Raw genomic sequence first — 26,150 nt, 5'->3', positions numbered from 1 at the left:
ACAAGAGGTGGGAGGTGGAACCTGATTTTAGTTAACATCTTCATCTCTCATTTAAAATTCAAAAAGTGATTAGAAAATGCAAAGGGGTTTTTCAAAGAAGCAGATGAGCTGTCAAACCCCTCGAATTTTTAAAGAACTCTTTTTAAAACTTTGAGAAAATCATTTTTTAGTTGAATGTAGGATCTAATTAGAAAGGAAGGATGTTAAGGGCCAGATGAGGAAAACCCACCCCAGGTCTGCCAGAGTCCCCCAGGCCCTCTTGCCCTGACACTTAGCCAACTGAAGTAGGACGCTGGCCTGGGCTCCCCAGCCATCTTTGCAGCCAAGGGACCAGACCTCAGCTGGCTCTCCCCCCACCCTCCTGCTGCAGGGCCACCCTCAGTCCCACTTCTTGTTTATATCACTGACTCTTGGCTTGGCTCACCACACCCTCCACACTCAGCTGGGAGCTTCCTCCCCACCCTGACAGTCCCCAGGACGCCCCTCCCTAAACACTCTGGGATCTGTGCTGTCAGAGAAAGCTGAAGCCACCCTGTGACTGATGCCCCCACCAAGGACAAATTGCCTTGGTACAAACACTCTGTGGCCCTGGCACCACCCAGACTCAGAGCCAAGTCTTTGGTCCCCTGGATGTTGGAGGATGAGGATGAGGCCAGGGAAGAGGCAAGGCTGAGCAAAGGAGGTTTAGGAATGTGGCAGAAATATGCTTAAATGCATAAGTGTGTGTGTAACCACATTTAGTAAGGCTGCAGTGTGTCGTTCTGGGCTCATTTTCAGCACTAATAGGACTGAACCTTTAGTGAATGTCCTGTGTGCCAGGCACAGGCACAGCAAAATTATTAGAGACAGAGTCTCACTAAGTTGCTTAGAGCCTCGCTAAGTTACTGAGGCTGGCTTTGATCCTCCTGCCTCAGCCTCCCAACCCCCCATGTATCACCACGCCCGGCTCAGACATAGCAAAATGAAATGAAGTGGCAGTGTATTTAAAGTGCTCAGCTCAGCCCGGTACCTGGCACACACAGGAGGTCAATCAATTATAGTTGTGATTATTTTATATATCTTTTCATTTAAATCTTACAGTGACATTTTAACAGACTCCTTCCTCATTTTACAAGCCAGGGCTCTCACAGGCTAGCCGGTGTCCCATGACTGCTGGGCCCTAGAGGAGGGGTGCACTTAAACCCTGATCCCTCTGGCCCTGCAGCAGTTCTTTCTGTGGCCCTCCACCACCTCCCTTGAGGAAGGAAGGGCAAAGGTTGTCAAAGCTGTGCCTTGCACCCTGTGGCCTCCCAGCCTCTTCATCACCTGCTGTCACAGAGCCCTGGTGTGAGTGTCATTCTAATAATGCTATAATCTTATCAGCAGACTGGAAATTATGAGCGGAAACAGCCCTTTTCTCTCCTGCCTTCTCAGCGGAGGAGCCAGCCAGCCAAGCCAAGGTTAATTTGTTGTCAGGAATTTCTCTGCCCTTCACAAATCTTTTCTCTGACGTGTTTGTTCATCTTTCCTCCAGTGTGTGGTTAACACTTGCAGAGCAAGGTGGGTCCAGGAGTGAACGCACCCTCGGGCTCTGCTCCAGCTGTGCCCGTGCCCCAGAGGGGGTGGGAGGAGGCATGGGGCACCCCTACTGGGCCTGGCGAGCCCTTCCTCTGCCAAGGGGCTAATGCCCCATCCGCCAACTCAGTGTCAGGGTCCAGGGCTGGAAGGTGCTGGAAACTTTCTGTGTTCTCTGGGAGATGCTGAGTTGCCTCCTCTGGTCTCCCCCACCAGGCCCCCCCTCCCAGTGCCAGGGATAGAACCCAGGGCCTTGCTCTTGCCAAGCACGTGCTTTCCCACTGAGCTACACCCCAGCGCCTGGACGTGTTCATTTGCTCTTTCTTTATTACTTTGCTGCTGTTAGGAGGGGATGGCAGGGAGGAAGTGGAGGGTCTTCTGTCAGGTGGGTGCGTTTGTGGGGAGTCCTGCCACTTCAAGCTTGAGACCATAAGGAGCGTGCTCTTGCTAATAGGACAGAAACTGGGTCCTAATGAGAGTCTCTTGGCCCAGCCAACAAAATTATGCCTAACAGTGTTTAATAAATGCTTTTTGATAATGACGAGAATGCATAATAATTATAGGGTTTGTTCACCTCTCTTACTTCCCTACCGTTGGGAAGGTGCAGTAATCCCTTTAATGAACATAAATCTCTTTTTGAAATAGAACGAGGGACTGTACACCTGGCACAAATAAGACTGTCTTTCCATCACCATTCTCTTGAAATCTATAAACATTTTAGCCTTTGACATGAGTAATGGGGATTCCTCATTGCTCAGATACAGTTTAGCACATGTTTAATGGAAGTATTTACCAAGTTTACTTAGCATGACCTGTTCTTACACTTCAGACTAAAATCTGCCATTATTTCCAGAAGCTTCGTACGTGCTGCATATAGGATCTTTGCAAAAGGCACAGCCTCCTTCTGCCCCTGGCCATATATAGCAATTTGTTAGACTCTGTTTCAGAAGGGATCAGAATTCATCCTAGGGATTTCTTAGTTCAGAAACCAGCCACAGATTTGGTTTAGCTAAACCAGAAGTGCCTGTGCCCTGACATTCGTGAAGGCTAAAAATGGTAAATTCACTTTGTAGCTCTGTTGGTAAGGCAGATGCAGTTTTACAAATGGGTATTTTCTACTCATTGGAAAAAAAAAAAAAAAGCGAGGTGTAGTGGGTGGTACATGCCTGTAATCCCAGCAGTTTAGGAACTTGAGGCAGGAGGACCTCAGGTCCAAGGCCAGCCTGGGAAACTTGGGGAAACCTATTCTCAAAGTGAAATAAAAAGAGCTGGGGATGTAGCTCAGTAGTAAAATGCTCCTGGGTTCAGTCCCTAGTACTACAAAAATACATAAATAATAAAAATAAATCAAGGTAGAGGGTGCAGCTCAGTGAAAAAGCATTTGCATAGCATTCATGAGGCCTTGGGATCCCCTGTACCACTAAAAAAAAAAAAAAAAAAAAGAAAAGAAAAAGAAGTCTTAAGAATCAGACATAACACTAGGATGTGACTTTGCACTGTTACATTTTATATTTTCAAATGATTAAAGTAGATGTTTCAGTTTGTAGATCTTTGAAAATACTTTTTTTTTTTTTGATACCGAGGGTTGAACCCAGGGATTCTCAACCACTGAGCTATATCCCCAGCCCTTTTTGTTTTTTTTATTTTGAGACAGGGTCTCACTAAGTTACAAAGTCTAGCCTTGAACTTGCAATCCTCCTGCGTCTCTAGGATTATATGTATGCACCACTGTGCCTGGTTTGAAAAATACTTGTTTGTTTTTGAATGTCCTATTTTTCTATTTTTTGAAAGGACTTAAAATCATATTATTAATCATAATTCAGGGAATGGAAGAGAGTAAGCTTTATAAGGAATAATAGGGCTGAGGGTGTAGTTTCTTGGTAAGAAAGTGTGATTAGTGTGCACAAGGTCCTGGGTTCAATCCAGCACAAAAAAAAAAAAAAAAGAATTTTAAAGTAGTAGGTACTTACAGGCAACAGGTACCTACAAAGACAGACTGTATACTTTACCAAGTAAGAGTACTAAGGTACTACTTACCATAAAGAATTTTGTTGGAAGGCTCTATTAACAGTGGCCTTAGAAGTGGTTTTACTGTTGGCTCAATCAGTTTTCTGTTTGGGGAAGGCATGATTTTTCTCTGTGATGTATTTGGAGAACTTTCTCTTTGCTTACACCTCCTCCTGCTAGCTGTTGGGCTATATACCTATGTCAGAACTCCTCTTCTTTGTTTTATTATGGTGGAAGGAATATTTGTGTGTTTAAAATTTTCATTTAGCATGATTTTTTATAAGAGCAATGCATATATATTTTGGGTAATAAAAATGAGTAGCAGAAGAAAGTGGCATTCACCTGGGGGCTGCTGCCTAGTGTATGAGGGGCTTTCATCTTTTTCCTGTGTGGGTAGTAGGTGTGTGCATGGGAAGTTGGGGGTCATGGATACCCTTTTTAAAATTTATTGAAATGGAAATGCTACGGTGCATACTGGACTTTTCATAGGGGGAAATCTTTTTTAAATATTTTGTTTTATTTTTGACTAAGATGTGTTAGTTATACGTATTAGTGGTGTTCGGTATGATACGTGTATACAGCATGAGCTAATCAAATCCAGGCTCCCTTTATCCCCCCTTCCAAGCTTCAATTTCCAATCTCTGCTAATCAGTGTTATATATTCATGTTCCCATTTTAGCCTCCACACGTGATATCGGACATACTCTCTGGCCTGTTTCACTTAATGTCTTCCAATTCCACCCATTTTGCTACAAAGGACAGGATTTTGTTCTTTAAGGCAGTATAGTTCTCCATGGTGTATGTCAACCAGATTTTCTTTATCCCTCCATCTCCATGGCACCTAGGCTGATTCTGTGTCCTAGCTGTTGTGAGTAGGGCCATCATAGCGGGGAGTCTTCACCTTGATCTTTTAGCTGTTGGAGCAGTTTTCCTTTTTACTTGCCTGCTGCAGAGCTGGCACCTACTCGCCTCAGGATACCATAATCCAGGCTGGGCTCTCTGTGGTAGAGCCCTTGCCAAGCCTGTTCCGGGCTCCGGCTTCCAGCCCCAGGACCACAAAACAAAAACAAAACAAAAAGACGCAGTTGTCCCTTCCTATACGCTGTTAGACGTGAAGTGGAAATGGCCCGTGGAGCAATCTGTGTTAGACTTTACCCAACCAGCCAAGTGTATTCTATCCAAAATACTTAAGATAATAAGATTTTTTTCCACTTAGTATTTAAAGTGTTGTAATGACTCTCCAGTCATTTCTTTCTTCCTCCAAACAATGATCTCATGTCCAGATTATTACTCCCAGGGAATGTTCATCCTCAGAACAGACCCCTTCCCAGTGCGTCCCTGTAGTAACCTACCTGAGGACTCTAGCGCCTTCAGCTCTGTTTCGTTTGGCACTGGTTATCTGCATCTATACGAGCAACACTAGTTCATGTCCTTCAAGTTTGTGAGTTCATTTTTTTTTCTTTTAAAAACCAAAGAAGTAGGGCAGGACTCATCTAGCAGGCACAAACCTGGGATCCCCAGCATGCAAAAATAAAAATAAAAAATAAATAAATGAAAGAAAGAAAGAACAAAGTGGTAGTCAAGATGATTCCCTTTTCTGCCTTTCCTAAGGTCTACATTTTTATTAATTTGAATTTAGCAGTGAAATCCTGTTTTCTTAGAGGAGTATTCTAAGATGAAATTTAAAATAATCTTGACTTTTAGTTATAACTGATTTTTTCCTCGCTCCCTTTCCATTTGTCATTTAGGTGAAGAAGCTGAAAACGTTCAGTGGCGACGTGTCCAAGCTCTCCCTGGCAGATTCCTTTCTGCACTGCTTAATTCAGGTGCCAAAGTAAGGATGAAATCACTGATGGTTGTTTAGTGCAGAGTAAGGTTTTTAAACCGATGTTGAATTCAGCAGTTTAACCTCTTATGTTTTTCAGCTATTCACTTCGGATTGAAGCCATGGTGCTGAAGAAGGAATTTTTACCCTCCTGTTCTTCCTTGTACACAGATATAACAATTTTAAGAACTGCTACAAAAGGTAAGTAAATACATGAACCTGCATACAACCTGTTTTTATTAATTTTGTTGGTAGTTCATTTTTTAGAAAACTATACTTGAAATTAGAAATGGAAAGTCCATTTCTGGTACACCCTAAAAAGGGAAATGAGCTGTTAACTAGGGATACATTTAAAGTTCATTTCCATTTACCTTTTTTCTCCTAATGAATAATATTTTGCCTATTATCTTCCTATTAAAGAACATGTGTTCCATCTTCGGCTTCAGAATAAGCCTTGCTGATTGCCACTGGCTCTTGTCCCTCTCCTTGGTCAGCGTCTCTGGGCACACACGAGGGCTGCACCCCGGCCCAGCTGTGTCTCCTCCCTTCTCTGGTCTCTGTAGGTGTCTGTCCCTAGCTTTTCCAGAAGCAGACTTTCTCTCTGGGCCTTGGGTTCGTGACGTTGCTGGTCTGTGGTGTCTCTTCCCACTTGCACCCTCTCCAGACCCAGCATCTGGCGGGCCACTTAAGTCTGAGAGGGGCAAGTTGGTCATTTTCACTTCTTGAACAACTCTAAATCATTGCCTGTCCAGACTCCTTTCAGAGTTGTTCTGATGTCTCACAGGGCACTGGGGCCTTCATTTCTGGTGTGTGTGGCCCTGGGGACACAGCCCAGAACAGCACTCTAGCTGTCCCCTGCTCAGCTCCAGGCACACCCTCCAGCCCTCCCTGGCTCTCCGCTTCCTGGTGTCCTCAGCACCAGCCTGATTTCCTCCAGCTCGTTTTCTGAGTTACTAGTTGATGATGTAGGGCTGCCTATTCCTATTTGGTTTTCCTGTGTTAAGATAAAGGTTTTTCTTCAGCCCACAGTATTTTCTTCATTTCAGAGAGGATGCTAAAAATGAAAAAAAAAAAAAAAAAAAGAAAGAAAAAGAATTCTCCTTCCTCCAGTTCAGAGGACTTTTAAAATTTCTCCCTATACCAAAGTTGTTGCAGGAACTTGTTCTTTCTGTTCAAATAGTGATGGAAAAGCATGTTTTCATATTAAGCGTTGCAAACTTGTGGGCACGGCAGAAGTGCTTCTTATCTGGGTGACCTTCCCAAACTGGCCTTCCTAGATAACGAAATATAGGCAGTGATCCAAAAGTAGCTTGTACAGGAGAATATTAACTTTAAAATATCATAGGTAACGTTTGACTGACTATATATACTATAATTTTGAGGATCAAGTTTTCTCTTTAACTTTTCAAATATATTTTAGAAATTTAGTTGTTGAGTTTCTGTCCATAAGTATACAAGAGATTTGGTGGTAATAGGGAGCTCTCTAGCCAGGATATTACAGAGGTAGCTTCCTTCTTAAAATCTTCATTCAATCCAAATTAAATGCACAGCTTTGAATAAAATGGAAAGATGCCCTGAGTGCCAGGGACCCAGGGGCTGGTGCTTTGCAAGTCATTTACATGTCATCCCAGCTTGTTTATTTTTTTATCTCTTCTTACCTCATTGGTAAGCAAAACACTGCTTGCTGTTTATTTTCATGTTCCATAAACACAGTCTCAAAAACTAGTTGACATGAAGGAAAGAAAATTAACTAACTACAGAGGAGAAGAAAGTTAGTTCCTGTAACACCGAGGACGGCCTTTCATTAGGCTTCTGTCTTGAAGTTTTTCCTTAGTGAGCCCTTTTGTGATGTTTAACTGTCGTGCATATCTGATCCCTCGTCAAACACGATGACATGGGTTGCCAGTAGCAAGTGTGCCTTTGGTTTGGAGTGGAATGTGCTACTTGGTTTGTTTGTTCAGTCCTTGTATGCAGTTGCAGGTCAGCACTTGCTTCAGGCACACTTGAACTTGGACCTGGCCACTGTCTTGTGCTGGTGAGGAGGAAGGCTCCTCTGAGACACTCTCATGTGTTCTTTTTGACAGAGCTGATGTCCTGTGAGGAGCTACACTCAATATTACACTTGGTGCTCCAGGCTGGGAACATCATGAATGCAGTAAGTAAGATCCAGAAAAAGTTAAGATGTTCTCAGTTTTCAGGTTGGTTTCAAGGCATAATTGGTTTCTCTCTCTTGCTTCACCTTCTTTAGGGAAGGTATGCCGGCAATGCAGTAGGATTTAAACTATCTTCTTTGCTCAAATTGGCAGACACAAAATCAAACAAACCTGGGATGAATCTTCTGCACTTTGTCGCACAGGTATGTGGAAATGACAGATATGGAGAGGGACCGGGTATGAAGCCCCCCCTGGAGGCTGGGAGGTCTTCCCAGGCAGTGAGATGGTGTCCGAGTTAAGGAAGGGCATGGTGAAGTCCGAGGGGGTTCTATTTGCAGGAGGCTTATTGCTTATGTGCGGATTCCTCAGCTGAGGATTATAGGGCTGGAGGGAAGAGGAACAGGTGAGGCCAGGAGCTGGGAAGCGTGTCGTGAAGGTGTCGGGTGTCAGGTGTGAGAGATGGGGAATTTGGGTTTCATGCTTTGGCAGTGGGAAGCCAACAGAGGTTTGTGCACACCATAATGGCATGATCAGATTTTTGTTTTTCAGGACAAAAGGTACTGTGAAGGCTGGGTTGGAGAGGAGAGAGAACTAGAAATAGGGGTACATCTTTGTGGAAATTGGTTATTTGGGGAGAATGGTGGCCATAGGAATAGATAATAGAGGACTGAAGATGCACACACTCCCAATGTGCACTAGACCAGATTTGTCACCAGTTGTGTTTAAAGAGATTGCCTTTTCCTTTCTTCTGTGAGCTGTGTGTTAGAGTGCCTTCCTGCTATGCAGAGTATGGGGACTGACCCCATCCGTGGCTTCTCTGGGGGCTGAGGACTGAACCCGCAGCACCTCCTGCATGCTAAGCACATGTTGTGCCACCGAGCTACACCCCGGTGCATGGCTTCTTGCTTGGACAGGGTCTTTGTGATGTTAGAATCGTTAAGCACATGCCATGGACAGTTCTCTTTTTGGTTAGATATCTCAACTAACTGTAATGATTTGGTTTTCCTCCATTGATTCCCTTGTTCGGACACAATTTTAATCTGGGGAAGGAAGCCCTGTGCATGTTTGCAGTGTGAGCCCCAGGACAGATAGGATGGGGGATTCTGACTGTCCTTTAATAGCCTCGGACAAGCTATTTAAACCTCCTTAGACAAGCTACTTAAATCTTTAGACCCTCAATCTTATGATGAGGTTAGTGACAGTGCCCGCAAAATCAGGCAATTGAGGGCTAGGGTTGTGGCTCAGACAGAGAGCACTCGCCTAGCAAGCATGAGGCACTGGGTTTGATCCTCAGCACCATGTAAGAATAAAATAAAGGTATTACGTCCACCTATAACTAAAAGATAAATTTAAAAAAAAAAAGCATGTAATTGAGAGGACCAAAGGAGGTTAGGTTCATAGAGGGCCTGGCTGACTATCTGGCAGATAGTAAGCACTCCATAAATAACACGAGTACTGTAAATAACATACAATACTGTTACTATGTTCTTCTGAGGACAAAGGGCCATGTTTAACTCAATACTAATTTTTTTTATTTTTGCAGCACTGGGGAGGAAACCCAGGGCATCGTGCATGCTAGGCAAGCACTATATCCCTGAGCGACTCCCCTACTCCTGAGTACGTGATTCAGAAGTTCAGGGCATTAAGAGAAGAAACTGGGGGCTGGGGTTGTGGCTCAGTGGTAGAGCACTTGCCTAGTGTGCATGAGGCACTGGGTTCCATCCTCAGCACCACATAAAAATAAAATAAAGATATCGTGTCCCCCTAAAACTAAAAAATAAATATTAAAAAAAAATTCTCTGCATTTCATCTCATATTATTTTAAAAAAGAAGAAGAAACTATTCCTTCTCTGGCACGGATTGCAGACGGTGCTTTACCCAAGCTCTGTCAGATCCACGCGTCCAGTGGCTCTGACTAACTTAGGTCGCTGCCCATGAGGGCAAGTCTCCTGGATCAGTAATGGCTTCCTTCCCACCTGCCTTCTGCTCACCCTCCCCCCAGTTGAAGAATCCACACGCCTCCAGGACTGTGTACCTTCTGACTAAACTCAGTTTGCAAACTGGTTTAGCAGCCGAGGCATCCCAGTCATGGAAAGGCTACTCCTAGGTATGGTGGTATTTAGGCAGGAGGTATTGGGTTCTCTGAAAAACAAAGGGCCCTGCTAAGCTGCCACCTCCTTCCATTGAGTCCCCGTGCACATGAATTGCATTTCATGTCACGATCGATTGCTCTGGGAAGTTAAATGTATCTTGAGACTTCTGGAAAATCTTACTAAGAGGATTGGAGTTCATATGTTAGTGAATTGCTTTAAACATTGCAAGCTGAAAATGAGCAGTGATTTCACCGTTCCTTTAAGCCTTCAGAAGATGATTTCCTTCCAGTTTTATCCATCCAATGAGGGAAAGAAAAAAAAATCTGTTCTTGTTTCAGGAAGCCCAGAAGAAAGATGCCAACCTTCTAAACTTTTCTGGAAAGCTGCATCATGTTCAGGAGACTGCTAGGTAAGTGGGGAAGCAGGCCGTGAGCTGGGAGAACTGCTTGGCTTAGCTCCCTTCTGGGGAAACTACTGAGTAGTTAAACTTTGGGGATTCAAATTTGAACTTTAAAAAGTTTTCCCTTGTTAAACTTGTAGGCCTTCTTTTTATTTGCTTAACAGAGATGTGTGTGTGCCTTGGAATTTGGGGGTTTTGAGTAATTAACCTTTATCTTTTAAAAGTTTTTTAGTCTATTCTAATGAAATGTCATCAGTTTAAAAAATATATATGGATTAAGAACTTCAAATCCTTCCACACCCAAAAGATAGGGTTCAAACAACACAGCTTATTACCCTGGGAGTTGGTTTGTATCAGTCAAACTTTCAGGGCCATACATCGCTGTTTCCTTGTAGAATCTAACATGGTACATTTATTTTCTATTGCATTAAAAGGGCTTGGAACCATACCAAGAACTCTGAAAGGATTTGATTTTAAACTAGTCACTCAACTTTACAGAGAAAGTATCTCCCAAACAAAGCTCTAATTACATCACTCTAATTTGCTTCTAACCCTAATATGGAAGCATGCTTTCTTTAATGTAGGCTTAATCTCTGTGTGTGTACCATCTTGAGTCCTGAGTTTTTCAACATAGTCATTCCAAGGTAAATGCTTCTGATAACTAGTTCTCTAAGGGGAGAAAAAAAAAAAAAAAGGCCCTGGTTTGTAGCACTTGCTTGTTTCCATGCCATGAATACTGGGACCTGGCTGATATCAGGCTGCTGACACAGAGTCACTGAATGCAGAGCTGGGGAGAGACACCCTCACTGGCTCTCGGGAGCTGGCTCAGTGCACCGCTCCTTGCATCAGCCCCGTTCATACTGTGTGCTTATTATGTGAGTGACTAGAGCCAGCTGTGACAGAGCCGGGCCATATGCATATAAACAAGTGAACCATAGTTCACAGCCTGTCATTGGCCAGTATCTCATTGTTATTGACTCTGTGAACATCTAACCACAGATTACATGTCTTTCCCAAAGGGGGATTATCAGTGCAAAGGTGTAAACAGTTCATAATTCATGTTTACAGATCACCTGATTATTCTCCAAGAAGAATGGATAGCTTAGAAGTCACAAACTGTCTTGCTTTTTAATTACTAGAAGAAATCCGTGGGAACATTTTTACTCTGACTATAGAGACCTTCTAAAAGATAATACAAGGAGAAATCATCATTATTTTTTTTTTTACAGTACTGGGGACTGAACTCAGGGGTACTCTGCACCACTACACCATATCCCAGTTCTTTTTCTTTTTTTTATTTTGAGATAGGGTCTCACAGAGTTACCCAGTCTGTCCTCAAACTTGCCATCCTCCTGCCTCAGCCTCCTGAATCACTGGAATTACAGGTGTGCGCCACCTTTCCTGAAAGGGGGTTTCTGGTCTGAGTTGGATCAGAAGTTTAGCTAGATCTGGTCGTAGAAGACTCCTTTTCAGTGAGATTTGTTTATATGAAAAGGAAGGTGAATACACAGGTGAAGTACAACTGTATCTCAGATGGGCACCCAGGACCAATTAAGGTGGAAAATTTCATTGCACGAAGTTAAGTTAGTGTCGACGACGGAAGCATGAACGCAGCCTCATTTATAAATTTCACCTGTTCACTTTGCCAGGATGCAAGACCCTCTTTCATGTTTCATCTTTCACTAATCTTCATTTGCTCTAGGGATTCGAAGCATTGCAGTCCACGTAACCTCTTACTTGCAGGGCTGTTGGCTGTGTTTGAGTTCTCTGTGAAGCAGAGCTCAGGCTGCCTGGCTGTGTGAAGCAGGGAGAGGTGGGCTTAGTGTCTTCACGGGACCCTGAGTTACGATGGGGCTGTCAGCATCCATGGCTGGGCCTCTGGGGTTAGAGCTTTCCAACCCCAGGAGAGCGCGTGTCTCCAGAGCCCTGGTGGCTTTTAGTTTTTCACGTTTGTTGCATGAACGTGCTCACATCAGCCTGTGAGCATCTTCAGAGGCCTGTGGTTTTGGTTGTCTTCCCTGTAAGCGCAGAGTGACAGCCTCCTCCGAGCCGGGGTGTGTTCTTGGGAAGGACTTGCCTCCTGAAACAACACGTGGGGACTCCCAGACCTACACCCAGGGCGGCTCTCCCCTCCTGCTTCCAGGGCTGGCTGGCTGTGGGTCCTGTTTGATGTTCCCACGTGACCCAGGGCTTCCTCGTGCCCGCTGCCCACTCTCCCCTCTCTTCTTTAGATTATCTCTGGATAACACGGAGGCAGAACTGCACTCGCTCTTTGTCAGGACGCGATCGCTGAAGGAAAACATCCAGCCGGACGGGGAGCTCCGTCAGCAGATGGAAGACTTCCTCCAGGTTCGTAGGTGACTGCAGGCAGTCCCCAGTCCCTCAGATCTCATCTCCCCACCCCAGGGCTGCTGACGTTTGTGTGGTGTATTTGTGGAAGCAGCAGGTTCATGTTTCCCCCCAAGTTAGTACAGGAACTCGGCATCTCTCGATGCCTGTTTCTTACAGAAGATGTTGGCTGTGGTCTAAAGCTCCGTCTTAGTTTAGGAGAGCGGCTTCTGCTTATGGCTGCTCATTGTGTGTGACCCCCTTGCTCCTGACTGTAGTGAGTGGGCATCAGCTTAGGGCACTTATGTTTGGAATGTGCCTGGCAACTCGAGTCTGGGTTCAAAACCAATCAGCTTTTGGACAACAGCACAGAGTTCTGCAGAACTCAACCAGACACTTAGGACTCAGGCTCTTCTTCCTTCCCTTGTTTATATGGAAGAGACAAGCTGCATATTGGCATGATTTCTAATGAGAGCAGCATACACATGCGCGCGCCCGTCCCCGTGCCTATCAACACCCAAATACAACAACCCCATCGGGTGTGTCGGGAGCTGTTCCGAATAACATCAACAGAAAAGAGCCGAGTGGACATGTCTGTGACAGCTCATTGTGACTCACTAATCACAGAGTCTGACATACTTCTTTTATCTTCCTCATTTAAAAAAAAAAAAGTGGCACCATCTCACGCTTTTGCATCCTCTGAACCGGGGTGCTGCCTTAAAGGTTGTTGGTGCTGTGAGCTGCACAAGGCAGAATCCCTGTGGCTGGGCTGCCTCCGCAGCAGACAGGAGCAGCGCCCTCGGAGGCCGGACACCAGGGCCTGCACTCGTTGATTGGGTTATGTCAGAGTGATCTGAGCTGAAGCTCCTGTCGGCGAACACTGGCCTACAAGCTTATTTTTTAATCACTCAACCTGTGCTCTCTATTTGCTTTCAAATATAACCAAATGCTAATTTTCCCTTACTTCACATTTTTCTCAAAGTACAAAACCAAAATGAGTACCACCAGCAGCAGCAGGACCACAGAGACACAGAGCAGTAGTAAGTGCTGTCAGCTGCATAGAACAAGCTCAGGAATCCAAGAGTGAGACCCTCACCCATCAAGATTCTGGTCGTTGGGCCAGACCTGGTGGCGCACACCTGTAATCCCAGTGATTCAGGAGGCTGAGGCAGGAGGATCGCAACTTAGGAGACCCTGTCTCAAAATTAAAAAGGGCTGGGGACATGGCTAAGTGATAAAGCACCCCTGGGTTCAATCTCTGCTACCTACCCCCCCCCCCAAAAAAAAAAAGGAAGGAAGGAAAGATTTGACCCTTGTGTGAGACGTGCTGGTGTGGGCTGTTGTTGGGCTGAGGTTGTGGTCTAGTAGATTAACCCTCCCCTGGCATGCACAAAGCTCTGGGTCTGATCCCCAGCACCACAAAAAATAAACAAAATAAAAAGTGTGGTTGTTCCCCCAAGTTCTTATCTTAAATATTAATATCATATACCAATTTTTTTCTATTTTTTGTGATGCTGAGAGTGAAACCAAAGACCTTGAGCAGGGGCTGGGGATGTGGCTCAAGCGGTAGCGCGCTCGCCTGGCATGCGTGCAGCCCGGGTTCTATCCTCAGCACCACATACAAAACAAAGATGTTGTATCCGCTGATAACTAAAAAATAAATATTAAAATTCTCTCTCTCTCTCTCTCCTCTCTCACTCTCTCTTTAAAAAAAAAAAAAAAAAAAGACCTTGAGCATGCTAGAGCAAGGCTTTCCCTTGAACTGTATCCCTAGCTTCTGTCTAATACGAAATCCTGATGTAGAAAGGTCTAGAAGGAAGTATGGCTCTTCCTTCTCGTCACCTCCTGGCAACCTTGTTTTAACTAGTTAAACTCTTCTTCCTGGTTGTGGGGGTTTTTAGTTTTAGTTTTTGTGGTGTTGATTGTAGTTCTAGGGATTGAACCCAGGGCCTCACACACACCAGGTAGAGTGTTTACCACAGAGCTACATCCCCAGTCCTGGTAGCCATTTTTTTAGTTGGTTTGTTTAGTTGGGTTTTTTTTTTTTTTTTGTACCAGGGATTAAACTTGGAGCACTTGACCACTGAGCACATCCCCAGCCCTATTTTTGTATTTTATTTAAAGACAGGGCCTCACTGAGTTGCTAGTGCCTTGCCATTGCTAAGGCTGGCTTTGAACTCACGATCCTCCTGTCTCAGCCTCCCAAGGCTATGGGATTACAGGTATAGGCCACCACGCCCGGCCTGGTAGCCGTATTTATCTCTAAATAAAAAATGCCACATAGCCATGGCTTTTTGTTTCTTAAACTCAACTTCTTAGATGAGATGAAAATTCTTAAGTAGGTCAGGGTCGGACTGTGCAGGGTTCTGAGCACCAGTCTGAGAACCTTGGGCTTCTTGCGAGGCTAAGCAGAGGGACCAATCAAGGTTTCTGAGTGGAAAGGTGACAGGGATGCATCTTTTTGCAGATCCCATCAGCATTTTGACCCTTGGGTGAGACAGGCTGGTGTGGGACTCTGGTCCATAGCAGGCAAGTTAGGGATGGAAAGTTGGTTGACACTCCAACTGCTGATCTCTTTGTCATTGTCCTCTGCCAGCACAACTTTGAACTGTGCCCCAAGCATGTTGAACTCATGGTGTGCAACTCAGCCATGGTGATTTTTCAGGTCCACATTCTGTGTGGTCCATTTGCCCAGGGCTGGGGTGACGTGGGCACGTTGAGGCCTTCCCTTTCCAGTGTCCATGGATCCCCACAGGCTCTGCAGATGAGTCTTACGAGGTGGAGCTGAGCCCCTGGGTACATTGCTGTTGGGAAGCCTGTCTTCTGCAGCTGAGCTGTTCTTGGCCGGACTCCCTTTTACCCCCCTGCATAAGAATGACAGGCGGAGATTTATATCCCTGCGTGAATACCCTCCTCTCCATGAAGGAAAACACAGCACAAGGGACACACTGCCTTGAGCTACTGACTCAGACGGTTGTTCTCTCTGGTATTTGGTTTCTTAAATAGTTTTGGTTTCCTACTACCTCTAGAATGTGTTTGGTTTAAGAAAAGGGCCTTCGAGCAGATAAAGTGGTTAGAATGGGTGGGAAGTGGCAAGCCGTAAAGGAATTTCTCTTGGGTCTGTAGCTCACCAGGCGTGCTCAGACAGTGACCGCCTTCCTCGAGGCCTGTGGCCCCCACACTCCAAAACATGTTGCCCAAATGTGACTCTGTCTTCAAAGCATAGTACATGAGATTTCATGGAGTAACATGTTTCCTACATCCCTTTCTTACATACACCCAGTAAATAAGAAAGGATCACAAGGCTTCAGTGGGATTCCAAGTACTCAGTCTCCCCTTTACCACCCTGCCTTCTCATGACAGTGCAACCTGAGGTCCCTGAGTTGCACCCTGTGACCCTTTGATGTGGCAGATCCTGTCCTAAAAGGCTTGGGACCTCCCTGGGAAAAGCAAGCTTCCTTCATTCCTGCCACACAGGAATCAGGCCTTGGAGCCTGGGTATTGTAGAAGCATACACAAGGAAAACTAAAGCAGCGAGAAGGGGTTTGTATGGGTCACTAAATCCTAGCCCTGAGACCCTCCAGAATCTCCTGGCGACTGTTGCTAAAACATCAGTGCAAGGTGCTCCCCAAACCTATTAACCACACATGGGGTGCAAGCCTGGATGATTGGCAGAGCTTCCCATCTGACTCAGGTGGCACCCCTAGTTTTGGCACGAGGGCTTCAGTCCTGCAACACAGACCCCAGAGATCTTATTTGGAATTAAGTTTAGACTCCCTCTCGACAGGGCAAAAGGGACACCTTGTCAGTACAAATTCACTTTAAACCTTTGGCTAGCACGAGTCAGTTTCCATAGAAGGAAGAACTGGTGTAGAATGAGTTTCTCTTTGCTTTTTGTCCTGGGGATTGAACCCAGGGACGATTTGCCATTGGGCTACACCCCCAGTCCTTTTTATTTTTAATTTTGAGACAGGTCTCACTGAGTTGCTTAGGCTAGCCTTGAACTTGAGATCCTGCCGCCTCAGCCTCCCCATTTGCTAGGATTGTAGACACGTACATCACTGCGAGTTTTTCTAATACAACCGCCCGTACACCTGAGGAATTTATTCAGTAATGTTGAAAGTGAAAACTTGTTAGTGGCATTCTACAGAGTAAAGGTCTTAAATCAGTCTTTTTTTCTTTTCCTCTTTTTTTTTCAGCATCTCACTGTCTTGCCCAGGCTGACCTCAGACTCTGGGGTCAGGCGATCCCATCTCCGCCTCCTGGGTAGCTGGGACCAGAGGCGCACCCCACGCACCCCTAGCTTCAGTCTGCTCTGTGCCCCTAGGTCTCAGGCAGCAGGTCACCTTGCTTGCTCAGCTTTGTTTGGGTTGACTTATTTTCCTTTTGGCTCTGAGTGCAGTGGCCTGACAATAAGCCTTCCCTTCTCCAAGACCTGAAATCGAGCCCTGGGAGGCGGTCTTCCCCGGGCAGCAGACAGTGCCCCGCCTCTTCGGCTGACCCTGTTTATTTCAGTGCATTCCTGTTTGTTTTCTGCAGTTTGCGCTGGAAAAGCTGACCCAGCTGGAGCACTGGAAACAGGAGCTGCAGGGCGAGGCTCACACACTTATAGATTTCTTCTGTGAAGACAAAGAAACCATGAAACTGGATGAGTGCTTCCAGATATTCAGAGACTTCTGTACCAGATTCAACAAAGCAGTTAAGGTACGGCTGGCTGGTGACGTCTGCACACTTTCCAGAGTGGTTTGGATGTTTATTTTTCTTCTTGCCGACCTGGTCCTCTGCTCGTGGTGGAAAGAGAGTTCAGCATCTCCATGGTTTCAGGAGCATCTGGCCAGATGGCATGGACAGGCCCGGGCTGGGCTGGCTGGGGCCGGGCTCTGCCTTTCCAGACCTGCAGGGTCCATATCACCAAGTGTCTGGCCCCTAACCAACACCCGCAGTAAAAGCATCTCGTTAGCAAACTTCATGATGGAGGTCACATGTTTACACTCCTACCAAAGATCCTAATGTCCTACTCAGCCCCTTCCCAGAAGAGAATTTCCACTCTCAGGGACACTTTTGTTGCAGTGGGATGATTGGAAGATATGTGGTGTCATGACGAAGGCCAGCAAAGCCTACGGTCACTCCCAGATCCATAAGGAGCTGCTGCTGCCCTGAGCACAGGGGCCACACTTGGTGCCCTTCAACCACCCACTCCAGTGATCTCCAGTGAAGTAGAAAGCCGGGAAATGCTCAGGGTAGCTTGACTGTGCAAATCAGACTTTCTTTTTTGATACCAGGGATTGAACCCATGGATGCTTAACCACTAAGCCACGCCCCATCGCTTTTATTTTATATATTGAAACAGGGTCTGGCCAAGTTGCTTAGGGCCTCGATAAGTTGCTGAGGCTGGCTTTGAATTTGCCATCCTCCTGCCTCAGCCTCCAAAGCCACTGGGATTACAGGCGTGCAATACCATGCCTGGCTGCAAGTCAGGCTTTTAACAAAATGTTGATTAAAACAGAATCCCACATTCCTTCTTATTAGGTGGCGATGGAGAGCCAGGTACTTCTGAGTCATCTCTTGCCCTGTATTTTATTTTGATTAACTTAGTTGGCACTGGGGATGGAACCCAGAGCCTGGTGCTCCTACCCTGCATGCAGACCTGTCCCCAGCCAGCTTCCTGGGGGGAACTGGTCACATTTCTCTCAAGCCCAGCTTCACTTTAGCTCCTTCCTCTATCCAGCTAGAAGGAGTCTCAGCCGGTAGCCACGTTTACTGTCCTCTGTCCAAGCAGTGAGCTCAGTTGTGGGAGGTCATGGGGTGGGGGACAGGGTAGCAGAGGCCAGATTGACTCTTTCTGACATTCTGAGGCCCTCACTTCCCATCCAAGTTGTACAGGCCTGTGAGGCCACCTGCGTGGTGCTGTCGCCCAGCTGTCCTGAAAGCCAGGACCTGGCCCCACCTCACCATGCACCGCCTTGGAGAAGGCTGGAGAGGCTTAGGGACCCTGGGGGAGGCTTAGGCCAGAGCTGAAGGAGGAGCCAAGAGTCTCCAGCCAGAACCTCACAGAAACTTGGAAAGTCCACTGTAAGAGGAAATTGATTTTCAAATAAAAACTGCTAACAATAACAGATTTGGGTCGTGGGATCCGTGTAATTACATGATTACATGGCTTCCCAACCCAAAAGAGATCCATGATTTGTGACACGGATGCAGCCAGCCCTCCACTCCACAGTTCTCCCGCTGCAAATTCAGCCAACCACAAGTTGGAAGTATTTTTCTGTAAAGTGCACATCTGTGCCAAACGAGTGCAGGCCCTTTTGTCGTCATTTCTCCCTAAACAGCGCAGCATAACCACTGCCTACGTAATGCCCCGTTGCACTGGGCATTATAATTAGTCTAGAGGTGACTTAAAGTATATGTGAGGATGTGCATGGGTTATGTGCAAACCCTACAACTAAGATTTGGGTGTCCACATGGGGATCTGGAATCAGTCCCCTGCGGATGCCGAGGGACCGCTGGAGATGAGCTGCCCAGGCGGACGAGGTGTGTTTGGTTCTGACTCAGTTTCTCTGAAAGGGACTGGGCGGCCTGCAGCCGGGTGGAAGGATTTGTAAAGCCTATGCACTCCTCTTCCTCTTCCCTGATTGTGGGAACAAGTTGGCTTTTTTTGGAGTTGAGGTGGCGTCCATATGTGGAATCAGAGCCTGCGCTTAAGGGACAGTGTATTGGCTGGAGAGCTGGTAGGAGACCTGTAGACAGATGGCTGGAGCAGGGTGGCGAGTCCCTGGGCCAGATCCCTGCGTTTCTTTGGGAGGGCCTCGTCCACCCGCCTGCACCCCTGCATATGCACAAAGCAGTGCACAGTCTTTCTCAGCGTGGGATGTGACCCAGGGCTGTCCTCCACGCAAGTCCCTCTCTTAGGGTAGGTGGCTTTGCGATTGCAGGAGGCCCCGCGTCTCACGCTGCCTTCTCCTCCCTCCCTTCAGGACAACCAGGACCGGGAGGTGCAGGAGCTGAGGCAGCTGCAGCGGCTGAAGGAGCAGGAACAGAAAAGGCGTTCCTGGGCCAGCGGGGAGCTCGGGTTTGCCCGGAGCAGCAGTGAGAACGACGTGGAGCTGCTGACCAAGAAGGGTGCAGAGGACCTGAGCCCTTTCCTGCACCCCAGGCCCATCAGTCCCTCCTACCGTCCCCCCAACACGCGCCGCTCCCGCCTCTCCCTGGGCACCTCTGCTGACCGCGAGCTGCTGACCTTCCTGGAGAGCGGAACCGACAGCCCCGAGGCGCTCAACAAGTTCAACAGCTTGCCCCGGAGGAGTCCCCGGCAGGCCCGGCCCCTGGTAGCCTGGATGGAGCCTGGAGAACCACGGGATGGAGGCCCGAGTGGGGCACAAGAACCTCAGGCCCCAGAGGGCCAAGAGAAAGCCACCGAGCTGCCCTCCGCTTGGCAGAGCCAGCCTCCAGCCCCGCAGCCCCAGGAACCCGCCTCTGCTTTCCCCCGAGCCCCACGCGCAGGGGCCGGCCTCCTCCGGAAGAGGAACAGCGAGCCCGTGGGCTTGGGGCCGGCCTGGGCCCCTCCCCTCTCGCCACTGGCTCTGGGCATTAAGGAGCATGAGCTGGTGACAGGGCTGGCCCAGTTCAGCCTTCAGGGTCCCAAGGTCCTGGAGGAGACATCCCCTTTGACCCTGAGTGACTTCAGCCCCGTGGAGCTCGCGTCCTTGGGTGATGGGAACCCGCCGTCCCTCAGTGCTGGCAGTGACAGTTTGACACCTGTGGGCAGAGGTCCCCAGGAAGGACCCAGCCCCGCCCCGGAGGATTACCGGGCTGCTCCCGAGGAGCCCAGCGGCGCAGCTGTGGCGTCTGTGGGTAGCAGTGACCCCGAGAGCAAGGACCCCGGGCCGCCATTGTGTGTCTCCGACACCACCGACTGCTCGCTGACCCTGGACTGCTCCGAGGGAGCCGACTCCAGACACGGGCAGGGGGAGCCCGAGGAGGAGAGGGAAGGGGACGGCTCTGTGTCCTCTGGAGTTGGGGAGATGGGGGGCAGCCAGGTGTCCTCCAACCCGGCTTCCAGCGCTCCGGGGGAGGCTCCTTCTCCCATCTCCTTGAAGAGCGAGCCGGGCTCCAAGGGTGACCTTCCCAGGGACAGACCTAGCAAAGGGAAGGACGCTACAGGACCAAAGAGAAACTCCCTCAAAGAGGCATCTCTGGGGGCCGCCAAGCCTGGAGCTGCCCGGCGGAGCCCCGGGGCCGCGCCCAAGCCCGTGCGGACCCTGACGGCCTCGGAGAGCGAGAGCATGCGCAAGGTGGTGCCCATATCCAGGGCCAGCCGGGCCCCCGGGGGCTGGAAGCGGCCGGAGCTGCCGTCCCGGGGTTCCCCTCGGGACGCCCCCAGCAGCACAGACACACTGTCGCGCCGCAGCTCCGTGAAGGGGACCTCAGAGACGTCGCCCAGGAGGGCCTCCACGGGGGCCGGGGCCACAGTGGCCGAGGAGCAGAGCCGGCCCCGGGGGAGCAGCACCCGGCTGGGGAAGGAGCCCCCGCTGCAGCACAGGGGCTCCCTTAAGAAGCCCAGCGCCAAACCCCTCAGGAACATCCCCAGGCAGAAGCCCGAGGGCCCCGAAGAAGAGCCCAAGGCCCCGCCCGCCCCCAGCGTCCCCCGCGTCCCACCCCCTGTCCCAAGCTTTGCCCGAAACACAGTGGCCTCCTCCTCTCGGTGCCAGAGGACGGATCCCCCTGCCGGGGCCAAAGGCCCCGGCATCACTCGGACGGTCTCCCAGCGGCAGCTGAGGGTGAAGGGCAGCCCTGAGGATGCGGCCTCCAAGGACAGCAGCAGCCTGAGGCGGGCCAGCAGTGCCCGGGTGCCCAAGAGGGGCCCGGAATCTGCCGAGAGTCCCGCTGCCGACGCCGAGGCCCCTCTAAAGGGCAGAGGGCTCGGGGAAAGGGCCTCCCTTAGACTGAAGGATTCAGGTCGGACCACACTGGGGAGGGTCCTGAATCCATTGCACAAGTGACGGGTACCTGTCTGTCTCTGTCGCCTCTGGGACTCAGATGGTGAGGACTGACTTCTGGGAAGAGGCCAACACTGAATGTCTTTGTTACACGTTGAGCAATCCACTGGTGCACGATCCAATCACTAAAGGTACAGCGTGGGAGGCCGTGGGCTCGCCTGCCTGCCGACTCCTGCTGTCAACTCCAGGGCTCAGAGGCAGGTCCCCACCGCCAGGACCCCAGTGCCCCCTCTCACCCCCGGACCCTATTCCTGACTCCTTCCCTAGGACAGAGGTTCCTTGATGGATGGACTCCACCTATAAGATGACGTTCTTATGTAACAAGTGAAATTTTTTTTTCTGGCCAGTTTTTATATATGTAAGACTTATTTTTTAATATAAAAATAAAATGATGTTTTCGTTGGTTCCCTTTGCAGAGTGAAATACTTCCTGGGGGTAAAAATTTATCTTTAACATGAAAATATTTGTCTCTTCCTGGGTCCCCTCAGGTTCCATCTGGACGCACCGCTCCCTCCCTGGCAGCTAGCCTCGCGGGCCTGGCTGTCCATTGGCTCTGTCTCCTGGAAGGCCTTCTGGCCTCTGCCTTCTTGTGTGACCTTGGTGGTTTGTGTGGGAACGTTAGGTGGATGGAATGGGGTGCTCTTGTGTGTTGGGGGGCACTGTGGTGGGGAGCTGCTGGGGAGGGGACTCGCGGCTGCGGACGGTGCAGCCCCTGATAGAATCCTGGCTTGCGCAGAATCGTGCAGGGCCGTGCAGGGCCGCTCTGCCGGCTTGTCCTTCCCATCCTGATTCCCCTGCTTGTCACATGTGTTTGCTCTGGTTACCGGGAAGAACCAACCCTGTGTCCCCCGGGGCTCCCCCACCCAGCTTCTGCTCACAGCCCTCGGGTCATTTCTAAGGTCACCTGGAGCCTGGGCCCCCCACCCTCCCCAGCTCCTCCTCTTGATTCCTTCTAATACTTTCTAATGTTGACGTCTCTTCCTTCCCACAGTGGTATTTAAATCCTGAGAAACCCAAATCAAACAGACCAAAGTAAAAAAAAAAAAAAAAGAAGAAGAAGAAGAAGAAAAGAAAATGAAATTGATTCAGGTCTTGGGGGGGGGTTAAAAAAAACCTCAGGCTTCCTTTCTTTTGAAGAAAGCTCCATTCCTACCCAATGTCTATCTCACTACTCTCTGAGATTTGGGAACTAGGGGAATTCTTGGAACATTTTTGTTTTTTAAAAGTTGCTTCCTTTCACTTTGGGTGGCTTGGTGAAATCTTTTAGATGCAGCATTGGCAGCCGGATGGACTTGGGGACATGGAGGCATCTGTGCTGAATCCCAGTGGTTAATGTTACAGGTCCCTCCTGGGGAATGTTGCCTTTTACCCAAATTAATTGGAAACTGATTTGCAAAGGTGAAAGTCATGGTTGGAGAATTAGGGCTGCACCCACAGACCTCTGGTAAAGGTAGCCCTGAGTAGATTGTCCTGGGCTCCTGGAGAGGCGGATGGGAGCCAAGAGCAGCTTTTCACTGTTTCAGAAAGACTCAGATGTCACATTTTAACCAGGTAGAGTCAAAACATCCAAAACATGGGGTCCATGTGTGGGTGGGAAACTAATGAAGGAAGTCATAAGCGTGTGAACTGATGGGTATCAGGACCCTTTAGAGGAACCCCCAGGGTCCCTGTCCCTGCTCTGTCCTGATGCTTTGTCTGTGGCAAGACACTGCTTCTTCCTGAGCATCTGTCATGCATGTCTCCATATACGTGGGGACATGGCCTCCCTGATGGTTTCTAGGGGTCCTTCCAGCTTCAAGGGTCTGAGTCACATGAACAAGCAAGGACCCATCCCATCTCTGCCCCAGGATCAGCTCTCAGAAACAACCACCCCCAGCCTCCCTAAAACAGGCCTCACTCAAGGGCTGCCGAGAAGAAAGTTGCACAGAATGTTTAGGTGCTGTCAGATGGGACAGGCTGAGCTTCCTGAGAAGGGGTGTTCTCCTCAGCCTTGAGGACAGCCGTCTGCGCATCTGTGTGAGCAGGTGATACCGGATTACCTTTTGTCAGCAGTAAGCTTGGAAAGATGATTTATACAATGGAGACATGTAAATATGTTTCTACAGAAATTTGTTTAAGATGAACTTGGATATATTTAAAGGTCCGTTTACATGTGCTTTAATGTATAGGTAATTTAATAAAGTTCCTGTTTATGGGAGTTGTTTTATCTCAGCTTCTTCTATGCATACGTCCTCAACAATCCCGCCAGGAAGATGTTTAGTTTCCTGGCGGGATGGGATGCCGGAGGTGAGGACAGTCCTTTTCCTCCAAAGTCTTGAGAGCCAAAATGAAGCCATTGGCAGCGTGTCTTCTTGGTATAGGTAGCAAGCATCACGCCTGCAGTGGAGGGCTCCGGAAGAGGGCTTTGTGCCAGACTGTAGGGATGCTGCATGCGTCTGACCCAAAGATCAGCGATGGAATGTTCTGTGCCTCCTACGGGCTTGCGTTAGTCCACGTTGGGCCAGGATTTGTGTAATCTCTGTGGGGCCGACAAGTCTGGATCTGCTCCTGTGTCCTCCTGCAAGTTGGCTCAGGACAGCCATTGGGAAATCGCAGCTCACCTCTGCGGCTAGCTCAGGAATGAGCAGAGAGGGAGGGAGGTGTTGCTTCATTGGAAATGCAGCGTTGGTGCATATTTTAAAAGGAGGGGATCACGGTGAAGATATTCCTCATACTCGGGTTTTATGCCACCTTTTAGTTCTAGAGGACCTCCTGCTCTAGGTTGGAAAGTGGGTTGGAGGAATGAACACCCCTGCTCAGACACCCGCAGGCAAGACAGTAGGCGATGCGTTTGTGAGTTGCTGCGCGATCCCTGGACACTTAGAACCTGGTTTGGCTTGGGTTATAAGCAGATTGGGAGGCCAAACTCCTTTCTGTACCACTGCTGTGCCAAGAGTGATTGACAATCCATCCCTGCAGCCCCACAGCCCTTTTCTTGGCCTTTGCAAGGAACCTGAGTTCCAGCTGTCCTCCCAAAGATTCAATTAAAAATGGCTGGTTTCCCAACCATTCATTTGAGATTCTGCATATCCATGTATTATGGGGGGTTGGGGGAGAGCTTCTGGAATACTTCAATAGAACTTTTTTTTTTTTTTTTTGGTACCAAGGATTGAAACAAGGAGCACTAAATCACTGAGCCATATCCCCAGCCCATTTTTTAATCTTTTATTTAGACATAAGCTCTTGCTAAGTTGCTGAGGCTGGCTTTGAACTTGTGATCCTCCTGCCTCAGCCTCCAAAGCCACTAGGAATATAGGCGTGTACCACTGCACCCAGCTTCAATGGAACTTTTAATTCATGTTCTGAGGTGCACGAATTCATGAATGTCTGCCTCCAAACATTGGTATCCTCCACCCACCACCTTTCTTCTGACAATGATGACATTTGGTAAGTTGATAGACTTTTCCATTAAATTTCAACTCATTCTTAGTTTCTCATTAAACTTTGATTTGATGCTTCAGACCTTCCAAAAAATACCAGAGCTTTGTGTGCGTGTATGTCCCCAAACACCTACTAGCATCAAATATATAACCCAATGTGATTAATTGACATGCACCTGGTTACTTAGTAAGTGCTGTCTAAAACTAGGCTGCGAGCACAGTGGGTCTGCAGTCCCCCTACTCAGCATCTGTGGGGCAATAACCTTGAGCTCATACTTGGTGTTGGCAGGGTTGACCTCTCCCTAGGCCTTTTTCATCCACAAATGTCTCCCAGTTAAAATTGCTGTAAGCCTCACTGGGTCACCTAAGTGAAAACAAAAATAATATTCTTGCTGTTGGAGAAAATGGATGTTCTGCCTTCTGGGCCAGAACTTTGAAATGGGGCTTTTGGCTTCCTGGTCGGTGGGTGGCACAAGTGGACTCCATGGCGAAAGGGGTCATGGCCCCGGGCAGCCTTCATAGTCTGCTCATTCAGGGACCCTTCACCAGGGCCACCAGGAGCTTGGCACACCCTGCCACAAGCCTGCGGCATCAAGGCATCAAAGCCCGTCAGCGAGGATGCTGCTCAGAGTCCCCGTTGATGGATTCATGCCAGACACTTGGAACCAGGTCCTGGGCTTTGCCCCTGGCCTCCTCAGGAACTCAAGGGCTGAGTCCCACACTCACGCTGACGATGTTCCCCAAATTTATTTGAAATTAGATTTGAGAAGTTCAAAGTGCACTTTCCCCCAGCAACCGTATCAGGTCTGATAGGTAGGTCTCCAAGACTGTCCACTAGAGCCCCATGTGACCTTTCTGATATGGTCTAAATGTTTGTTCCTCCAAAATTCCTACGTTGGAACCCTCACCCCAAGGTGCTGATACTAGGAGCTGGGGCCTTGGGGAAGTGGCTAGTGTGAGGCAGAGCCCTGAGGGGGCTCTTCTGCCTGCTCCACCAAGCAAGGACACAGCTAGAGGTACCTCTATGAAGCAAGAAGCAGCCCTCACCAGACACCAAATCTCCTGGTGCCTCCATCTTGGGCTTTCCAACCTCCAAACTTAGGAACAGTGAGATGTTCTTGTTGATGGTATTTTGTTACAGCAGCCTGAATGGACTAAGACACCATCTGTAGGTGGACGGTGGGTCTGGCATTTCTACAGAAGAGAACCTCAGTTACACTAGTGTTTCTAGGGGGAAAGCCAGGGGTATTGGCAACAGTTTCTGTTAGGTTGAAGGCACAGTAAACCAGCCTCTGCACTCCAGAGGTTGGTCCCTCAAGCCAAATGCAGGAGCAGACATGAGGAGGTCCTAGGCCAACCCCAGGAAATATGGGCC

At 48.5% G+C, this 26,150-nt stretch overlaps 1 protein-coding gene across 2 annotated transcripts in view; it reads left to right on the top strand.

The window, feature by feature from the left end:
* The window catches only part of Fhdc1 (FH2 domain containing 1), a 38,371-nt gene extending 16,658 nt beyond the window's left edge, over window positions 1–21,713 (top strand). For both annotated transcript variants that reach the window (XM_027926622.2, XM_027926621.2), the window contains exons 5-12: window positions 5,310–5,395; window positions 5,487–5,587; window positions 7,471–7,541; window positions 7,635–7,742; window positions 9,971–10,041; window positions 12,264–12,381; window positions 16,900–17,064; window positions 19,335–21,713. In XM_027926622.2, the coding sequence (XP_027782423.2) occupies window positions 5,310–5,395; window positions 5,487–5,587; window positions 7,471–7,541; window positions 7,635–7,742; window positions 9,971–10,041; window positions 12,264–12,381; window positions 16,900–17,064; window positions 19,335–21,359 (2,745 nt within the window). In that variant the 3' untranslated portion in view covers window positions 21,360–21,713. The remainder of the gene's footprint in view (window positions 1–5,309; window positions 5,396–5,486; window positions 5,588–7,470; window positions 7,542–7,634; window positions 7,743–9,970; window positions 10,042–12,263; window positions 12,382–16,899; window positions 17,065–19,334) is intronic.
* Window positions 21,714–26,150: the final 4,437 nt, after the last annotated feature.

Source organism: Marmota flaviventris, chromosome 7 (genome assembly GCF_047511675.1).
Source record: "Marmota flaviventris isolate mMarFla1 chromosome 7, mMarFla1.hap1, whole genome shotgun sequence".
NCBI classification, from domain to species: Eukaryota; Metazoa; Chordata; class Mammalia; order Rodentia; family Sciuridae; genus Marmota; species Marmota flaviventris.
Note: the sequence above shows the minus strand (reverse complement) of the source record. Positions and strands in the feature narration are given on the sequence as shown.